Genomic DNA, 16779 nt, shown 5'->3' with positions numbered 1-16779 from the left:
CATTTTTTTCAGGCCTCTCGTTGGGCGAGGAATATAAAGTTAAATAAACCTAGCAGGGCTGCGATGTCATTCGCTCTATCGTATTTTTGTGTGATATATATATATATTTTTGGGGGGTCCTGAGTTCCCGAGACTAATGGCTTTGGGTCCCTCACGGCTCACAGGAGACCCCAGAATCCTGGCGGCTTTGAGGACCCCCCAAAAACCTTAAAGAACGCGACAATCTGACGATGTATTCCGAATACTTTGCAGAATGGTTTCTAGAATTAAAGGATCGCGAAGATTCCGTTTTGTATCCGAGAACTCGCTGTGTTTTAGGCAGCCCGGCGCCCCCGTCAGGTTAAACGACGTGGGGGGGTTATTTTATCACCCGGAGGTTTTCTGATTTGGGAATCTGATTATAAATAATATCTTTGTAGTTATTCTCAGTCCTTAATAAACCTTCTGCAGAGCCGCCGCTTCGTTCAATCATTTCAAACATCCGGTTTCTCTTAAAAACCTTCGGCCTCGGCGTAAAGATCTTCGTTTCCGGCTCTGACGTCCGCCTTTCAATCGCACGATCGTACCTGGGAAGTTTTAGGCTCCCTCTACCCTCTTGTGGGATTGTGGGTAGGGGGTCCTGCCATGTCCATGGCGGGTGGTCTTGCAAGCCCCGCCCACACGCAGGAAGACAATGACGCTTCCTCGGGACCCCTGCGAGGACTTCAGAAGCGGACCGTCAGCCCATCGGAGACCCTTATTAACCCTTTCAGTACGTGTCGATAGAACACCCTTTAAAGCTGCAGCGGGGTCTCTCCCTCCCGATACGCAGGAGATGGGGTCGCCGCGGCCCTCCGGGGTCTGTTCTCAAAAGCAGGAGGGTTGCAGTTTTAGGTCGCGGACTTTGCTATACATGTCGACGATCCCGCTTCGGCGGCAGCCCCGTATAGAGCGTATTTAATAACGGAGGGGAAGAAGAAGGGGGAAGTTACGCTTCTGGAATATCCTGCTACCTTTAGGGGTTAATATGTGTGTGTGTGTGTGTGTGTGTGTGTATACACTCACGCTAACGTTCCACTGTTTACATGGAAAACAAAGAAACGTCTAATTGCATACAGTAGTGTGTGTATATAAATATATATATATATATACACTGTTCTCTCTCCCCTCCCATCCGGTGACAGCGCCGCGTGTAACGTCGCCGCGCTCCGGTCCGACCCGCTCCACCCCGGAGTTTGTCTATAGAGACGGCTGCCTATGGGCTGATTTTATACGGGGGGGGGGGGTCGCAGTGTGTGTGTATATATATATATATCTGAAATAAGGTGGGGGGGAATAAATGGGGCCGTTCCCCTTTAAATCAGTTATTTTCTGATGCTGGTTTTTCTAGTTTTCTTTGTTGTCAGAAAAAAGAAAACAGCAGCCAAAAAATGTCAAAGTGGCTTAAATGTCAGAGTGAATCGCGTCGCCCGCGTTCTGGAAGAGATCCAACGCCGCGCCGTCCATCTGCTCCGTACCCAGCGCGGCGGGGTCGTTATCTCGTTCCGGTGTTACCTGCAAACAGAAGCCTTTTATTCTCCGCGTGATGACAATCGGCGCCTGCCGGCCCGACGCGCTTTCCCTGCGCTCCACAAATAGAATGGAAATAGAGATCGAGTGTAAACAGCCGACGATTTTCCACCCGAATGATCGCCTCCTCTGCTGGCTGCTTTTACAGCGTTCCACCCCCGGTACCCCCTACATTGCTGCCCCCGGGTACCCGCCGCGTTCCACCCCCTGCCCCGGTACACATTTATGAATAGACGTATAGATAAATCAGCCGCCGGCCTCTGTTTAGTAAAATAGTAAATGTTGGGTAATCGCGTGAAGTGAGTTTTTGCGGTTTGAGGCGTAATAATAATAATATAATAATAAATAATATAATAATATAATAATAATAATAATTTAATAATAATAATAATCCGCTAAACATTCCTCGCTGCGCCGGAGAAACCGGAATTCTAATAATAAATAAGACAAGACGTTGATTCCGGACTCTTTCTCTCCCCCATCTCCTCTCTCTCTCTCCCTCCCCCCCCTCTCTCCCTCTCTCCCTCTCCCTCTCCCCCCTCTCTCCCTCTCTCCCTCTCCCTCTCCCTATCCCCTCTCTCTTCTCTCCTCTGTATCGTTCTATAGATGGTCTCTTGCGGTGCCGCACGTTATGTGGGGACAGTAATTGCCCCCCCCCGGGACCCCAGAGCCGCGTGGAGGGTATTTGGTGACACGTGAGGGGTGGTAAGCGTGACCTTCACGTGTTCTCTATATGGTGTAAACCGAGCGACGTCCTCTCTCACCTTCATTCACCTTCCTGGCAAACGCATCGGGTTCCCGTTCATTTCTTATCACAATGATCTCATAAGTGAAGGTCACGGGCCAGACATGTGCGATATGTGGCCCCGGGGCCACTCTAAGCCTTACAAGAGTCTCAGAGATGCCGAAAATTTCTTAAAACCCCGTCCCAACAACACGCTGTCCGAATCGGGGTATCTTTGGGGGGTATTAGAGGTGGGGGAGGGGTGTGTCTTTTTACAGGGCATCTCGCCGATTTAATGGTTAATATTAACCCTCTGAAGTGCTGACTGTGTAATAGTGATGAGTGAGAGGAGAGCGTGTAGTGATATGAATTTATATTGGGGGCGAAACGCGTCGTGCTTTTATGTTTTTTTTGTATTTGTGTCTTTTTATTCTCCAATAAAGCCCCCTGGTTGCCCTCGGAGACGAAGAGAGAAGATGGAGATGGTCGGCAGAAAAGGTAGCAAACATTTAGAGAGAGAGAGAGAGCGAGCGAGCGTGAGTGAGTGAGCGTGAGTGAGTGAGCGTGAGTTAGTGAGTGAGTGAGTGAGCGTGAGTGAATGTGGGTAACCATATTTCATTCCCCGGTTCTGTTCGTCCGCTTTTCATACGGTTAGATGATGATCATGGCGGGGAAGCCCCGTTATATCCGCAGCGAAGTCGTTATCCTCCACGTGTAGAATATTCCGCCCCTTCCTGTTTTTATGGAATGCGTCACATGCTTTGTGTCCAAGATAGGGACTTACTGAGAAACCTCGGGTGAAGTTAACCCCTGAGTTACTTGCTTTTACCGAGCTGCTTAGAAATGAGCCCCGATCTGAGTGAAACGGGTCAGACGTCCAGCTTGGGGGTCCGACTGCCTCTCGCCGCTTTCCAGCATACGTGATATAGAGATTCTGGGGCGCTTGGGACAAACATGGCACTGATTAACTGTTTGGGGACCAGGATGGCCCAGCTTACTTGCTTGGCTATAGAGATGGCACCATTTAGCTGTTTTGGTCCTTTTGGGGGGCCGGGTTGGCAGGGATAAGCTGTTTGGGTATAAAGATGGTATTGTTTATCTGCGTGGTTGTAAATTTGCCACTGATAAGCTATTTGGGGAGTCTTTGGGATCAAATTATACTTTTGGGTCTTGACACGGCCCGCTTCCCGCCCATTTTCCCTTTAAATGGGGGTGTTTCCGACATCAGCGGGACCGCCCACCGACATCAGCGGGACCGCCCACCGACATCAGCGGGACCGCCCACCGACATCAGCGGGACCGCCCACCGACGTCAGCGGGACCGCCCAGCGAGGTCAGCGGGACCGCCCACAGACATCAGCGGGACCGCCCACCGACATCAGCGGGACCGCCCAGCGACATTAGTGGGACTGTCCACCTACATCAGCGGGACCGCCCACCGACGTCAGTGGGAACGCCCAGCGACATTAGTGGGACTGTCCACCTACATCAGCGGGACCGCCCACCGACGTCAGTGGGTGGTTCTGGCCGCGTCCCGCGAGGGAAGGCTCTGACCGGTTTCTGTGATTTACGTAAATACTGGAAACGTATATTCTCCCCGGTCCTGAGCGTGGCCTCGATGCGATTCGCGGTGTCCCGGGAATGGCGGTAAGGAAATGTGGTCACCCGAGGGCCAACTCCCTGATTTAACTATGCATCATTCTGACCCCCCCTGCAGGACGAGCTGCCCCGGGGCAGTTGCTCGTTCTCCGATTAGTCGCTCGCCAGGGTCTCGCCGCACCTAGAACCGCGGCAGTAATTAATGAAAGCCTCTCGTCTTCCTCTATGTTGTTGCTCAATCCTTTTATTAATCCGCGCCCTTCCTATTCCCAAACATGTATTACGTAACCGGCTGAGGCTGATGGGAGCAAATCACTCACTAATTCCCCCTCCGCCTTTTTTTTTCCCCTTCTGCATTTGGTTTCTCGCATTATAGCTCCACAAACTCCTGTGTCCGTTTCCATTCCTCGGCCCCGCCCTCCCATCACACCTGTCACAGGTGAGCTGCGGGGTGGCTGACTTGCGTCGCAGCCGATGTGAGAGCCGGACCTGACATGAATGCACAGGTAAGAGCGAGATTTGTTACAAAAAATAACAAATTATTATCAGAAATCCCACTTTATGAGATGGCTTTGGATGGAAGGACGTTTTACTTTACTGAGCGGGCAGTAGAGAAGTGGAACAGCCTCCTGGCAGAAGTGGTAGAGGGTAATACAGTGAGGGGATTAAACATGCATGGGACAGACATACGGCTCCTGAATCTAAGACGAGACCAACGACTGATTAAGGTTTGAGTCGTTACAGCGGGAGAAACAGCGACTAGCCGGGGGCCGGATGGGGGCCGATCTGCCGGCGGGTTCTTGGCTTCTGTTGTTCCATACCTTTTTGGGTTTGTTTTTTGTATTTTGGATGGAATTTGTTTTTTTTTGCCTGATGTTGCCATTTGTCCATAATTAATTTACCCTCCATTACTATCATTTGCCCCGATCAGCGTCTCCTGTTGCCTTTTTTGTGTTTTTTTTTTCTTCATGACAAATGCTACTTTTTACACTTTTCTGACCACCTATTAAGTGCGTCCCGCAGTGTGGGGTCTCTGTAACCTAACCGAGTACCTTCTGATGCGGGGGGAGCCGTTTTTATTTTTAATTCAATGAAAAGTTCTACATTTTGCAAGTTATAGGTTTTTTAATGGTTTCTATAGAGATGAGGATTCAAGCAGAACAACAACAAAAAAAGCTATATTAAAGTAATTCCAAAAAATGTAATATAATACACAAAAAATACTAAAATATAATTCTCTATAGGGTTATTTTGTAATATTTTTTTTTTACCTATAAAAAATTAACCAAACCTGTGTCACAGAACGTATTCCGCTTCCATAAAAAAGAAGTTCAAGGCTGTTTTAAATGAGTTTTATGACTAATTGTTAAAAACTCCGTGAATTTTTAAACATAAACAATATGTTTTCCCCTTATTTCCAAAATGTTCCTTAAAGGATTATATATATCACTATATACAGCGCTGGGGGTTATATCACTGTATACAGCGCTGGGGGGTTATATTACTGTATACAGCGCCGGGGTTATAACTGTATACAGCGCTGGGGGGTTATATTACTGTATACAGCACTGGGGGTTATATTACTGTATACAGCGCTGGGGGGTTATATTACTGTATACAGCGCTGGGGTTATATCACTGTATACAGCGCTGGGGGTTATATTACTGTATACAGCGCTGGGAGGGGGGTTATATTACTGTATACAGCGCTGGGGGGTTATATTACTGTATACAGCGCTGGGGGTTATATCACTGTATACAGCGCTGGGGGTTATATTACTGTATACAGCACTGGGGGTTATATTACTGTATACAGCGCTGGGGGGTTATATTACTGTATACAGCGCTGGGGGGTTATATTACTGTATACAGCGCTGGGGGGTTATATTACTGTATACAGTGCTGGGGGTTATATCACTATATACAGTGCTGGGGGTTATATCACTATATACAGTGCTGGGGGTTATATTACTGTATACAGCGCTGGGGGGTTATATTACTGTATACAGCGCTGGGGGTTATATTACTGTATACAGCGCTGGGGGGTTATATTACTGTATACAGCGCTGGGGGGTTATATTACTGTATACAGCGCTGGGGGTTATATTACTGTATACAGCACTGGGGGGTTATATTACTGTATACAGCGCTGGGGGTTATATTACTGTATACAGCGTGGGGAGGGTTATATTACTGTATACAGCGCTGGGGGTTATATTACTGTATACAGTGCTGGGGGTTATATTACTGTATACAGCGCTGGGGGGTTATATTACTGTATACAGCGCTGGGGGTTATATTACTGTATACAGCGCTGGGGGGTTATATTACTGTATACAGCGCTGGGGGTTATATTACTGTATACAGCACTGGGGGGTTATATTACTGTATACAGCGCTGGGGGGTTATATTACTGTATACAGCGCTGGGGGTTATATTACTGTATACAGGGCTGGGGGTTATATTACTGTATACAGCGCTGGGGGGTTATATTACTGTATACAGTGCTGGGGGGTATTACTGTATACAGCGCTGGGGGTTATATTACTGTATACAGCGCTGGGGGGTATTACTGTATACAGCGCTGGGGGGTTATATTACTGTATACAGTGCTCGGGGTTATATTACTGTATACAGCGTTGGGGGTTATATTACTGTATACAGTGCTGGGGGTTATATTACTGTATACAGCGCTGGGGGTTATATTACTGTATACAGTGCTCGGGGTTATATTACTGTATACAGCGCTGGGGGTTATATTACTGTATACAGTGCTGGGGGGTTATATTACTGTATACAGCGCTGGGGGGTTATATTACTGTATACAGCGCTGGGGGGTTATATTACTGTATACAGTGCTGGGGGGTTATATTACTGTATACAGCGCTTGGGGTTATATTACTGTATACAGCGCTGGGGGTTATATTACTGTATACAGCGCTGGGGGTTATATTACTGTATACAGAGCTGGGGGTTATATTACTGTATACAGCGCTGGGGGTTATATTACTGTATACAGCGCTGGGGGTTATATTACTGTATACAGAGCTGGGGGTTATATTACTGTATACAGTGCTGGGGGGTTATATTACTGTATACAGCGCTGGGGGTTATATTACTGTATACAGCGCGGGGGGGTTATATTACTGTATACAGCGCTGGGGGTTATATTACTGTATACAGCGCTGGGGGTTATATTACTGTATACAGCGCGGGGGGGTTATAGTACTGTATACAGCGTGGGGGTTATATTACTGTATACAGCGCTGGGGGGTTATTACTGTATACAGTGCTGGGGGGTTATATTACTGTATACAGCGCTGGGGGTTATATTACTGTATACAGCGCTGGGGGTTATATTACTGTATACAGGGCTGGGGGTTATATTACTGTATACAGCGCTGGGGGGTTATATTACTGTATACAGCGCTGGGGGTTATATTACTGTATACAGCGCTGGGGGTTATATTACTGTATACAGCGCTGGGGGGTTATATTACTGTATACAGCGCTGGGGGGTTATATTACTGTATACAGTGCTGGGGGTTATATTAATGTATACAGCGCTGGGGGTTATATTACTGTATACAGCGCTGGGGGTTATATTACTGTATACAGTGCTGGGGGTTATATTACTGTATACAGCGCTGGGGGTTATATTACTGTATACAGTGCTGGGGGTTATATTACTGTATACAGCGCTGGGGGTTATATTACTGTATACAGCGCTGGGGGGTTATATTACTGTATACAGCGCTGGGGGTTATATTACTGTATACAGCGCTGGGGGGTTATATTACTGTATACAGTGCTGGGGGTTATATTACTGTATACAGCGCTGGGGGTTATATTACTGTATACAGTGCTGGGGGTTATATTACTGTATACAGCGCTGGGGGTTATATTACTGTATACAGCGCTGGGGTTATATTACTGTATACAGCGCTGGGGGGTTATATTACTGTATACAGCGCTGGGGGTTATATTACTGTATACAGCGCTGGGGGTTATATTACTGTATACAGCGCTGGGGGGGTTATATTACTCTATATAGTGCTGGGGGGGTTATATTACTCTATATAGCGCTGGGGGTTATATTACTGTATACAGCGCTGGGGGGGTTATATTACTCTATATAGCGCTGTGGGGTTTATATAACTGTAGAAATTGTGATGTTAAATTGAAATTAACCCTTTAATGGGAGATGAATGCAGCTGATGAGACGAAGAAATATGAAGGGAAGAAATAATATTTTGAGAAATTCCTTCTAATTACAGGACGTGCAAAATAAAAAATGTTCACCCCTCCCGATAGAGAAATCAAAGGGGAAAAGAAGTGTCTCTGCTGCTCGCTGACTCAAAATTTCCCAAAAATGTCTATCTGTTGTAGACAGGAATTATTTATTTATCTGCATAATTCAAAAAATTCTGTTTACGGTTTTGTAATGCATGAAAAATTCAACAAACAAACAAAAGCGGAAAGAAAACGTAACGGGGAGGATTAATAATGCAGGATCTGCGATACGAAGAATAACCGCACCCCGCGGGAGCACAAAGTCTTTCTTTTTTATGACATATTACAGTATTTATTGCTTTCTTGAATAAATCCCTCTGCAGTCTTACTTCACATTTCCACTTTGTTTTTTCTCCTCAGGCTCCTTTATAAAGAAGATCCCGAAACGCGTTGCCCCGTCCCGCTCGCCATGAACAGCCGCTCGTGGGCCGCGTGCCTGCTCTCGTCCGCCGCGCTTTCCTTGCTGTTGATCGCGACCTACTCCGCGTTTATCGCGCCCCCCGAGGACGAGAGGCAGCTTCACCGCCTGCCGCAGGATGCAATCTGCCCGGAGAGCGCGTCCAATCGGACGAGGACGCCGGCGGGAAGCGCCCGCGGGGGGGGCATCTTCTTCGTGGAGACGTCGGAGAAAACCAAGCCGAGCTTCCAGGTGATGTGCGCCGTGGAGTCCGTGAGCCGCGCTCATCCCGGCACCAAGGTCACCGTCCTGATGAAGGGTTTATCGAGCCGGAACCTGACGCTGCCCAGAAACCTCGGCTTTTCCTTCCTCGGCTGCTTCCCCGACGTGGAATTCCGGCCTCTGAACCCCGAGGAGCTCTTCGAGGAGACCCCGCTGAGCGCTTGGTACGAGGCCAGCGCGAGGGGCGGCCGTTTTTCGGACTATCCCATGTTTTCCGACGCTTGCCGCCTGGCCATCCTCTGGAAATATGGCGGCATCTACCTGGACATGGACTTCATCATCCTGAAGAACCTCGAGGGCCTGACCAACGCCATCGGGACCCAGAGTCCCTACCTGCTGAACGGGGCCTTCCTCGCTTTCGGCCGCCGTCACCGGTTCATGGAGCTCTGCATGGAGGACTTTGTCCGGGATTATAATGCTTGGCTGTACGGCCACCAAGGACCCCAACTCCTGACCAGGGTCTTCAAAAGGTGGTGCGCGGTCCGCAGACTGAGGGACAGTAAGGGCTGCAGAGGGGTTCACGTTCTCCCCAAGGGAGCCTTCTACCCCGTCGACTGGCAGGACTGGAGAAGGTACTTCGAGGCCATCGACCCGTCGGAGATGAAGAGGCTGCTGAGGAACACTTACGGCGTCCATCTCTGGAACAAAAAGTCGCAAGGCGTTCGGCTGGAAGGCGGATCGTTTCTGGACCAACTACAGTCGCTTTATTGCCCCGAAACCAACAAGTTAATGAAGATGTATCAGTGAGAACCGGAGAACCAGAGAACCGGAGTCGTCCGCTCTGCCCCGTTCATGTGGCCCCCAGGGGCGTGTGGCGTGCTTTTAGAAGGCTTTCCGTTTGGTCCGTGCCCCCCGCCCCTGCTGGGGCTCTAGCAGGGGGACGCAGGGAGGTTTCTGCCCCTGTCGCCTTGCCGGTTATGACGTCCTGTTCCGATCCCGCCGCTTTTGTCCAGGTACGGGGCCCGGCGCTGCCTGGATCCAGAGCTGTAGGACGGTCTGTATGACACGGATAATAATAATGCCAATTAGACTGTCAGCTCCCCGGAACGGGGCCCTCTCCTCCTCCCCCTCCTATACCCGTATTAATGTGTGTTCTGGCGCTCTATAAATGCAATTTCAACAACGCATGAAACCTACAGCTGTGATAATATTATACAATACATGGCCCATCCGGCCCCCGTCTAGTCGCCCGTTTCTCCTGCTGTAACGACTCAAACCTTAATCAGTCGTTGGTCTCGTCTTAGATTCAGGAGCCGTATGTCTATCCCATGCATGTTTAATACCCTCACTGTATTACCCTCTACCACCTCTGCTGGGAGGCTGCTCCACTTATCTACCACCCTCTCATTAAAGAAAAGCTTCCTTCCATTCCATCTCGGCCTCTAGTTTTATAAGAACTCGCCGGCGGCTCGCTTTGCTGGACATGGCGACGACAATTTGTTTTTAGTTCAGGTTTTTGTCTCCGTGGTTTGCGTTCCCGTTACCGATAAGATCTGCGTTACTTTTGGCTTCCGTGAGTCTTGACCTCCCTGCTGCGCAGATAACGTATCTGATGCTGGAGCAGGAGGGCTATTAGCGGCTCGTAAAACGCGTTGGCGTTTCTGATAGTAACGTTTAACCTGTTAATGTGTCGCTCGAGCTCGCTGGTTCCTGATTAACGAGGCGATAAAACCGCTTTATGAGAGAGACGCGAGGGTTACGGCCGCGGAGCTGTGAAAGTGCGAAGTAAAGTAAATACGTTCCACATTTTTTGGCAGGGTTCGGACGCCGCTCCCTCGATCGTTCAGCTGCCCCCTTCCCTGACAGATCTGCCCTTCCCGGGGCATCGCGTGAAGCGAAGTCAAAGCCGCACCTCTCCTTATAACCAGAAATTACAAAAGAAACTGTTACTGAAGGAAAGAACCCCCCCCATCCTCAAAACTGCCCCCTATGGAGGCTTTTAAGATTGGGGCCCGGGGCAAATACAATCACAAAAAAAAAACAAAAAAAAAACTCCAGATAGAAACCGAATTCACATGGGGGGGGCAGCTTATAAACCTCTACGGCCCCTTTAAATGTATTGCCAAATACCTGAAACTTAAGAGTGAATGCCCCACAGAGGGGCAATACCCCTGATGTTACCCCCTTCAAACGCAGCGTATATGCTGAACGCATACTTATTACACCCAAAACGATTCAGAAGCAGTTCTTGGTTGTTTTTTTTTGGCCCATCTGTTTTCAGATTTTAATTCGGGAAAGAAATGCGTTGCCCGGTGCCCACATTCACTCACACTCGTTCACTCACACTCATTCACTCACACGTTCACTCACACTCATTCACTCACACTCATTCACTCTCTGTTTCCCTAACTTGTCGACCACTTCTGCTTCCGCATCTTCACGCTGATATCTTTGTCTGCATCTCCACGGACGTAACCCGGGAACTCTTCCGTTATTTACTCCTTTATTGTTACTTTTGTTTTATACGAACGTCTCGGCCAATCCAGATAAACGGAAGTCTATTAACCCCGAAAACACAAAACACAAAAGCTATGGAAATGATTGTAAACCCGTCTCACGCGCTGCGGCTTTAACGCAAACGACTCGGCTGATACAAAATGAAACAATGTAACTGCGCCTCCGGGGCAACAGCGCCCTCCGGTGGACGTTAACGGAGCTTCACTCATCACAACTCGAGATTGGTTTTTGGGGGGCGCGGGGGGGAGTGTTGTTCTTTGGCAGCAAAAAAAATACCACTAATCATACTACTCACGCTTTTTTTTTAATAATTAGTATTTTTTTATTAATAGTGTTAGTAGTATTTTTTTATATATTATAATTAGTAGTACTATTAGTATAATAGTATTTTTAACAATTATTATTATACTAATTAAAACTATTAATGAGACAGGAGATGTTCAGGGCTATCGGTCGGTGAAGGAGGATTAAGAGGTGAGGGGTGGGAGAAACGGATAATGGTTGAAATAAAACGGATTGTGTTGTAGATTTTTTATTCAGTAATAGCTTTCAAAACAAAAATTAGACATTTCATAATTAACTATTTAGTTTAGTTTCCAATGAAAAGGCACGAGCGGTTGTTAAACGTCTGAAATGCGGCAGGACGCCGGTTCTCTCGGTTTCCGATATAAGAAGCAATTCATCCGTTAACCCTTTGAAAGCCAGAGACAAAGAAACATCACACTGTCCTTGCTGGCACACACAGGGTTAACCGTGCTCACAGATGAGTCTGAATTCAAGTAAAAGGAGAAAGAATACAGAAGAAAACCCCGAATCCCCGTCACCGAGGGTCTTAAAAATGATTCCGGGGCTCAAGGTTGAAAAAGCGATCCAAGTCACCCGAGCGGTCCAATCACCGGGCAGTATTTGACTGGTTGCTATGGTGATAACACTTTGCCAGAATCTATGTGTAAGGAATCCCGTCTGCAATGAAATGTATTAAGGCACTAAGCGGGATCGATGGCCTCCAAAGGCTGAGGAGCCTGGGATATCCGTCTGTCAGCGGCTGAGGATAACGCGTGGCTGAAGGTCTTAGGAGTTATAATCCGGAAAAAAACAAGCAAAGGCACTCTAACTGCTGGGGACTGCAACTCCCAGCATGCGCAGCCAGCCACCTGGGCCAGTATTGAAATGCATTCATGCCCTCAATGGGTGTCTTCGTATACCCAAAAGTTACCCCCTGCCCCCCCCCCCTCACTGCTCTACTCAACGAACCCTTTGAGTGATGGAGTGTAAAATGGATTTGTGAACCAGTAAGTGAGCGAGCCCGTCTCCGCTTTGGATCTAGTACAGGTCGGGGTTGTTGCTGCTCAGCAGGACGGGGTAGGCCGTTCCGATGTAGCGGCCGTGGCGGTTGACGACGACCTGCAGCTCGTACTCCTCCACGCGGACCACCTCCTTGGTGATCTTCTCCCCGGACAGGAGGAAGACGATGGTGTAAACGGCGAACTCGAACTCGGGGCTGACGCCGACGAAGCTGCTGCCCACCGGCTTCACCATGTGCTTCCAGCTGAACTGCAGGTTCAACACCTGGTCGTCCTCGTCCGGCTGGGAAACAAAAAAATAAATACATATAATAAAAATAACAATAATAATAATATATATGTGTAAAAGTTTCTGCGACGATACTGAATCTGAAAACTTTATTTAAATAATCATTAAAGCGACACTCCAGCCATCATAGGCTCCTTAATGCATATCTGTCCAAATACACAGGGGGGGGGATTCTTCCCCAAAGATCCCACCCGAGATCTAAACTGCCGAGCCACGACCCCCCCCCCAGATATCACCCGAGATCTAAACTGCCGAGCCACGACCCCCCCCCAGATCTCACCCGGCTCTTGTGCTGCCGCGCCACGAATCCCTTGTAGTCCACGTTATTCAGTTTCTCCTGCAGGTAGAACTGGACCCAGTTATGAAGACCCATAATCTCGTGTCCTCGCTTGGACTCCCCCACAAACACGTGCTCGAATCCGCAGGAGTCCGGCCTGCGAAGAGTTAATAGAAGAAAGCGTCAGAAAATCCGGGAGACGAACATAGGCAAAACTGAACATGCGCAGAGCGGGGCTCTCGGTATCCACCATATATTATAATATTTTTCAAAATAATTAATTTGCCCAAAGTCTCTTCCCCCCCCCACACTTTAAACCCAATAAAATGAAAAGTTTGACACGCGGCCGGCAAGCGTCGGAGAACGGGCCGTCCGGGAGCGGCACTCACCCTTTGCCGGGTTCTCTGCTGTACAGCTGGAACCAGATGGAGTAAAGCTGGGACTTGAAGTCGCGCAGGCTTGGTTTGGACAGGTTCTTCTTACTCAAATATTCATGCGCAAGCTGCGGGGACAAGAAGAGCCACCCGGGGGGGGTAATTTAACCGCGTCGCACAACAGAAGAGCTAAACGGGGGGTATTTAACCTCGCCGCACGACACGAAAGCCACGCGGGGGCCGGCAGCGGGGGGCTCACCTTCATCACTCGGGTTTCCAGGATCGCATCCAAAAAACGGTTATTTTCAGCAATTTCCTCCGCGGTGACGACTTCCTGAACCCCCGTCGACATCTCGTAATTATCCAACAGAGACATAAAGGCTAAAAACGGGGGGGAAAAACCCACAATCAGACAAAACCGACCATTATTATTAATCATTGCTTTATATAGCGCCATCATATTCCGTAGCGCTGTACAATAGGCAGGCAGGACATAAATAATATATAACATAACATGAAACAGGTGAGGAGGGCCCGTGCACAGGAGCTTACAATCTAGAGGAAGGGATTATGATGTATATTTATAAGACAAATACATTGGATTTTTTTTTGATTTTTTTTATCGAGGCCCCATAGATCTCAGGAGCCTCTGACGGGGGCCAATTATTCCGGCCCCGCCGTGACTGCAAGACCCAAGCAAAGAATTAAAAGCATATTTTTTATAGAATATACTTTTTCAGTTGTATTTATAAATATTTTATTCTAATAATTATAGTTTAATGACAGAAATGACAACAAAAGGAAAAAAAAACCCTAAAAATCAGGAGAGAAGAATTACCTGAAAACGTTTTTATGCTTCTCAGCTTCTCTTCATCAACGAACTCGAAGAGCGGGCAGGAGGCGCTATCCCGCGCCCGGTTGGTGCCCGCCGGAACGTAGCCGGCCTTCCCCTTAACGGGAGAAACACCCGGAAATAGTCGTATTAAATGTTTTTGCCCCATAATATAAAGTTTTCAGGCAGCTGCATATCAGCCGTTTGTATGATTCTCGCTCTGTTATCTGATCCCCGATCTACTAAACCCCCCGACTCCTTATCATACTGCCTGTGGGGGACAATAGAATGACTCAGTCTTAATCACCCGGCCAGACTCTCTGACTAATGAAAGTCTATGGGGGAACGGACTTCATTAGCATCGCCATAAAGCATCAGCCCAGTGTGGTGATTGCATTATACAGCGTTTGGAGCGTTTTTCCCTTTAAAAACTGTTACCCGTCCGGATCTGTCGTTCGGGGGCCCGCGTGGCATTATTGGCGTAATAACGGCGGCTCCCGTATTATTCTCCTACCTGCAGCGAGATCCGGTAATCTTTCCCGGGCTTCATCCGGTTGTCGTCGGCGTCCCACAGCTGATTGAACAGTTTGGAAAGTTCGTGATTTAAAGATCCCCTAAAACATCAAATTCACAGAGATTCCTTTAAAATGAACAAACGGTGGCAATCCTGCTGCCGGCATCCTACAACTCCCATTAATCCCTGCCAGCCACTGCGAGCAACGGGTGAAATGAGTGTGGGGGGGACTTTTTGCGCATGCGAGACAGACAGGACTCAGACTATAGAGTAAGTAACACATAGGACGCGCACGCACCGGATACTCCAGCTTATTACATGGCGCCGCCGGCTGAGCGGTTTGATTAAAGAGACCCCCGCGACGTGCGCTGCAAAGCTGCCGGCTAATCGGCATTCAAGCTCTAATCGCACCCCAAAAACCAGGGCCCATTGTGTGCCCCCCCCGAGCATGCGCGGACCACCCGACTCTGTATGCAACGAGCCAGAAGGGGCTGCGAACGGAGCAAACTCTATCGTCGCCGTATTAAACTCCAGCCTCCGAGTGCCGTGCGGGGCAAATAAATAGAATAATTCAAATAATAGGGTGGGTGGCAACAGTTGCTAAGCAACAAAACCACAAAACCGCATCCGCGTGCCGCAGGAGATGAATACGTTTCCGGTACCGGCAGAGAGAAGCGTCCTGACCCAGGAGCCCCGGCAAAGAAAGGGTTAATGGAACGATACAAAGTATCTACCTGCCCCTTAAAAACAAAACACTTTTTAATAAAAGCCCCCAAACTCCCCCCCAGCGGCTGGGAGCTGCCAAGAGGGTCACGCGGCGATTATTTATTGGTTTGAATATCGCCCTCATATACCGCAGCGCTGTACAACGCCACACATTATTCCCGCCAGCTGTTTTTAATTCATTTTGTTTTGATTACGACTGCCTCCGCTGGGGGTACTTAGTGGGGTATTTGACGGATTTGGGGTGAGATCGGCTGGATTTGGGGCTGATGTATAAAAACGCAGTATAAACGCCGTCCGATCCGCATCCTGCACCGCGATTTTCTCGCACCGACACGAAGCCGGATCCACCTGTCGGATTCCGTCACGCCTGAGCCCCGGGGCCCGAGCGCCGTTACTTCTCCGGGGATATAGACCGCGCCGCGCAGGGTGTGATTTACAGGGGGGGGGGGTAAAGGGACCCCAAAGACTTTTTAAGGGGGTTACTAAAAATATGCCTACGGGTTTCTTGGAAATCGGTTAATCGGTAGCCTCTTCCTGTACCCCGAGACCTGCATCTAATACCCGTTTAATACAAACAGATCACATGGAATTCAGATAATTAAATACCCCTATCACCCCCAGGCTGCCAGGCAATGCCCCCCATCGCCCCTGCGTGCTAGGAGAGACCACCTAAAACCCCACTCTGCCCTTTACTGCCCCCTACCACACCCAGAGTGGCAGAAAATAGCACCCTGGCGGGACTGCTTGGCTGAGGAGCTTGCAATCTGCCCGGTGCAGGGTACAGTACTCGGCCTGCGGGGGCTTTTTGGGGGCCCGGGGACCTCGCTTTGCTGAGACACCCACCTCGTTGTCGCCATCTCTGCAGCAGCTGTTCGCAGACAAGGCTGGCATTAAACGGGCCGGTGCTAGGACCAGACAGCCGGACTCACCCAGCCCTTCGCGACAGCCAATCAGCGAGCTCCAGGGACACACCTAGCGACAGGAGGCGGGCTGCCAGCATCAGCAGGGCGGTGCTTAATGAGTGGGTTCGACAGGCAGCTGGCTCGGCCAATTAGCTGGGAGCGTTGGGAGGTCCTCGCTGCGTTGCTACGTCCGAGCGAATGTAACTAGGCGCTGATGATTGACAGTTCTCTGGGCAAATTGGCTAGAGGGCATGGGCGGAAA

At 49.0% G+C, this 16779-nt stretch overlaps 2 protein-coding genes across 2 annotated transcripts; one reads left to right on the top strand and one right to left on the bottom strand.

The window, feature by feature from the left end:
- Positions 1-624: 624 nt before the first annotated feature.
- Positions 625-9590, top strand: A4GALT (alpha 1,4-galactosyltransferase (P blood group)). Its single transcript, XM_053462092.1, has 3 exons — positions 625-751; positions 2716-2770; positions 8524-9590. Exons 1-3 carry the CDS (start codon positions 625-627, stop codon positions 9587-9589), a joined length of 1248 nt encoding a protein of 415 aa, XP_053318067.1. The 3' UTR covers position 9590.
- A 2942-nt stretch (positions 9591-12532) lies between these two features.
- On the bottom strand, positions 12533-16567 carry LOC128492582 (poly(U)-specific endoribonuclease-A-like). Its single transcript, XM_053465180.1, has 7 exons — positions 16459-16567; positions 14890-14989; positions 14382-14493; positions 13803-13924; positions 13559-13671; positions 13173-13326; positions 12533-12886 (listed from the first exon to the last, which is right to left on the bottom strand). The coding sequence occupies exons 1-7, from the start codon at positions 16470-16472 to the stop codon at positions 12623-12625; spliced, it is 879 nt and encodes a 292-aa protein (XP_053321155.1). The 5' UTR covers positions 16473-16567; the 3' UTR covers positions 12533-12622.
- Between the last annotated feature and the right edge of the window lie 212 nt (positions 16568-16779).

Source organism: Spea bombifrons, chromosome 4, assembly GCF_027358695.1.
Source record: "Spea bombifrons isolate aSpeBom1 chromosome 4, aSpeBom1.2.pri, whole genome shotgun sequence".
In the NCBI taxonomy this organism is placed as follows: domain Eukaryota; kingdom Metazoa; phylum Chordata; class Amphibia; order Anura; family Pelobatidae; genus Spea; species Spea bombifrons.
This window is presented reverse-complemented; position numbering and strand designations above follow the sequence as displayed.

Bases quoted from the DNA above. Each gene is read 5' to 3' on its own strand.
- LOC128492582 (XM_053465180.1), bottom strand. The intron at 13,925-14,381 runs GTAATTCTTCTC...CCCCGTTTTTAG, and splicing joins AAGCATAAAAACGTTTTCAG to CCTTTATGTCTCTGTTGGAT. The intron at 13,327-13,558 runs GTGAGTGCCGCT...AACTCTTCGCAG, and splicing joins AGCAGAGAACCCGGCAAAGG to GCCGGACTCCTGCGGATTCG.
- A4GALT (XM_053462092.1), top strand. From the start codon at position 625: ATGTCCATGGCGGGTGGTCTTGCAAGCCCCGCCCACACGCAGGAAGAC. The intron at 752-2,715 runs GTACGTGTCGAT...TCTCCAATAAAG, and splicing joins GACCCTTATTAACCCTTTCA to CCCCCTGGTTGCCCTCGGAG. The intron at 2,771-8,523 runs GTAGCAAACATT...TTTTCTCCTCAG, and splicing joins GGAGATGGTCGGCAGAAAAG to GCTCCTTTATAAAGAAGATC.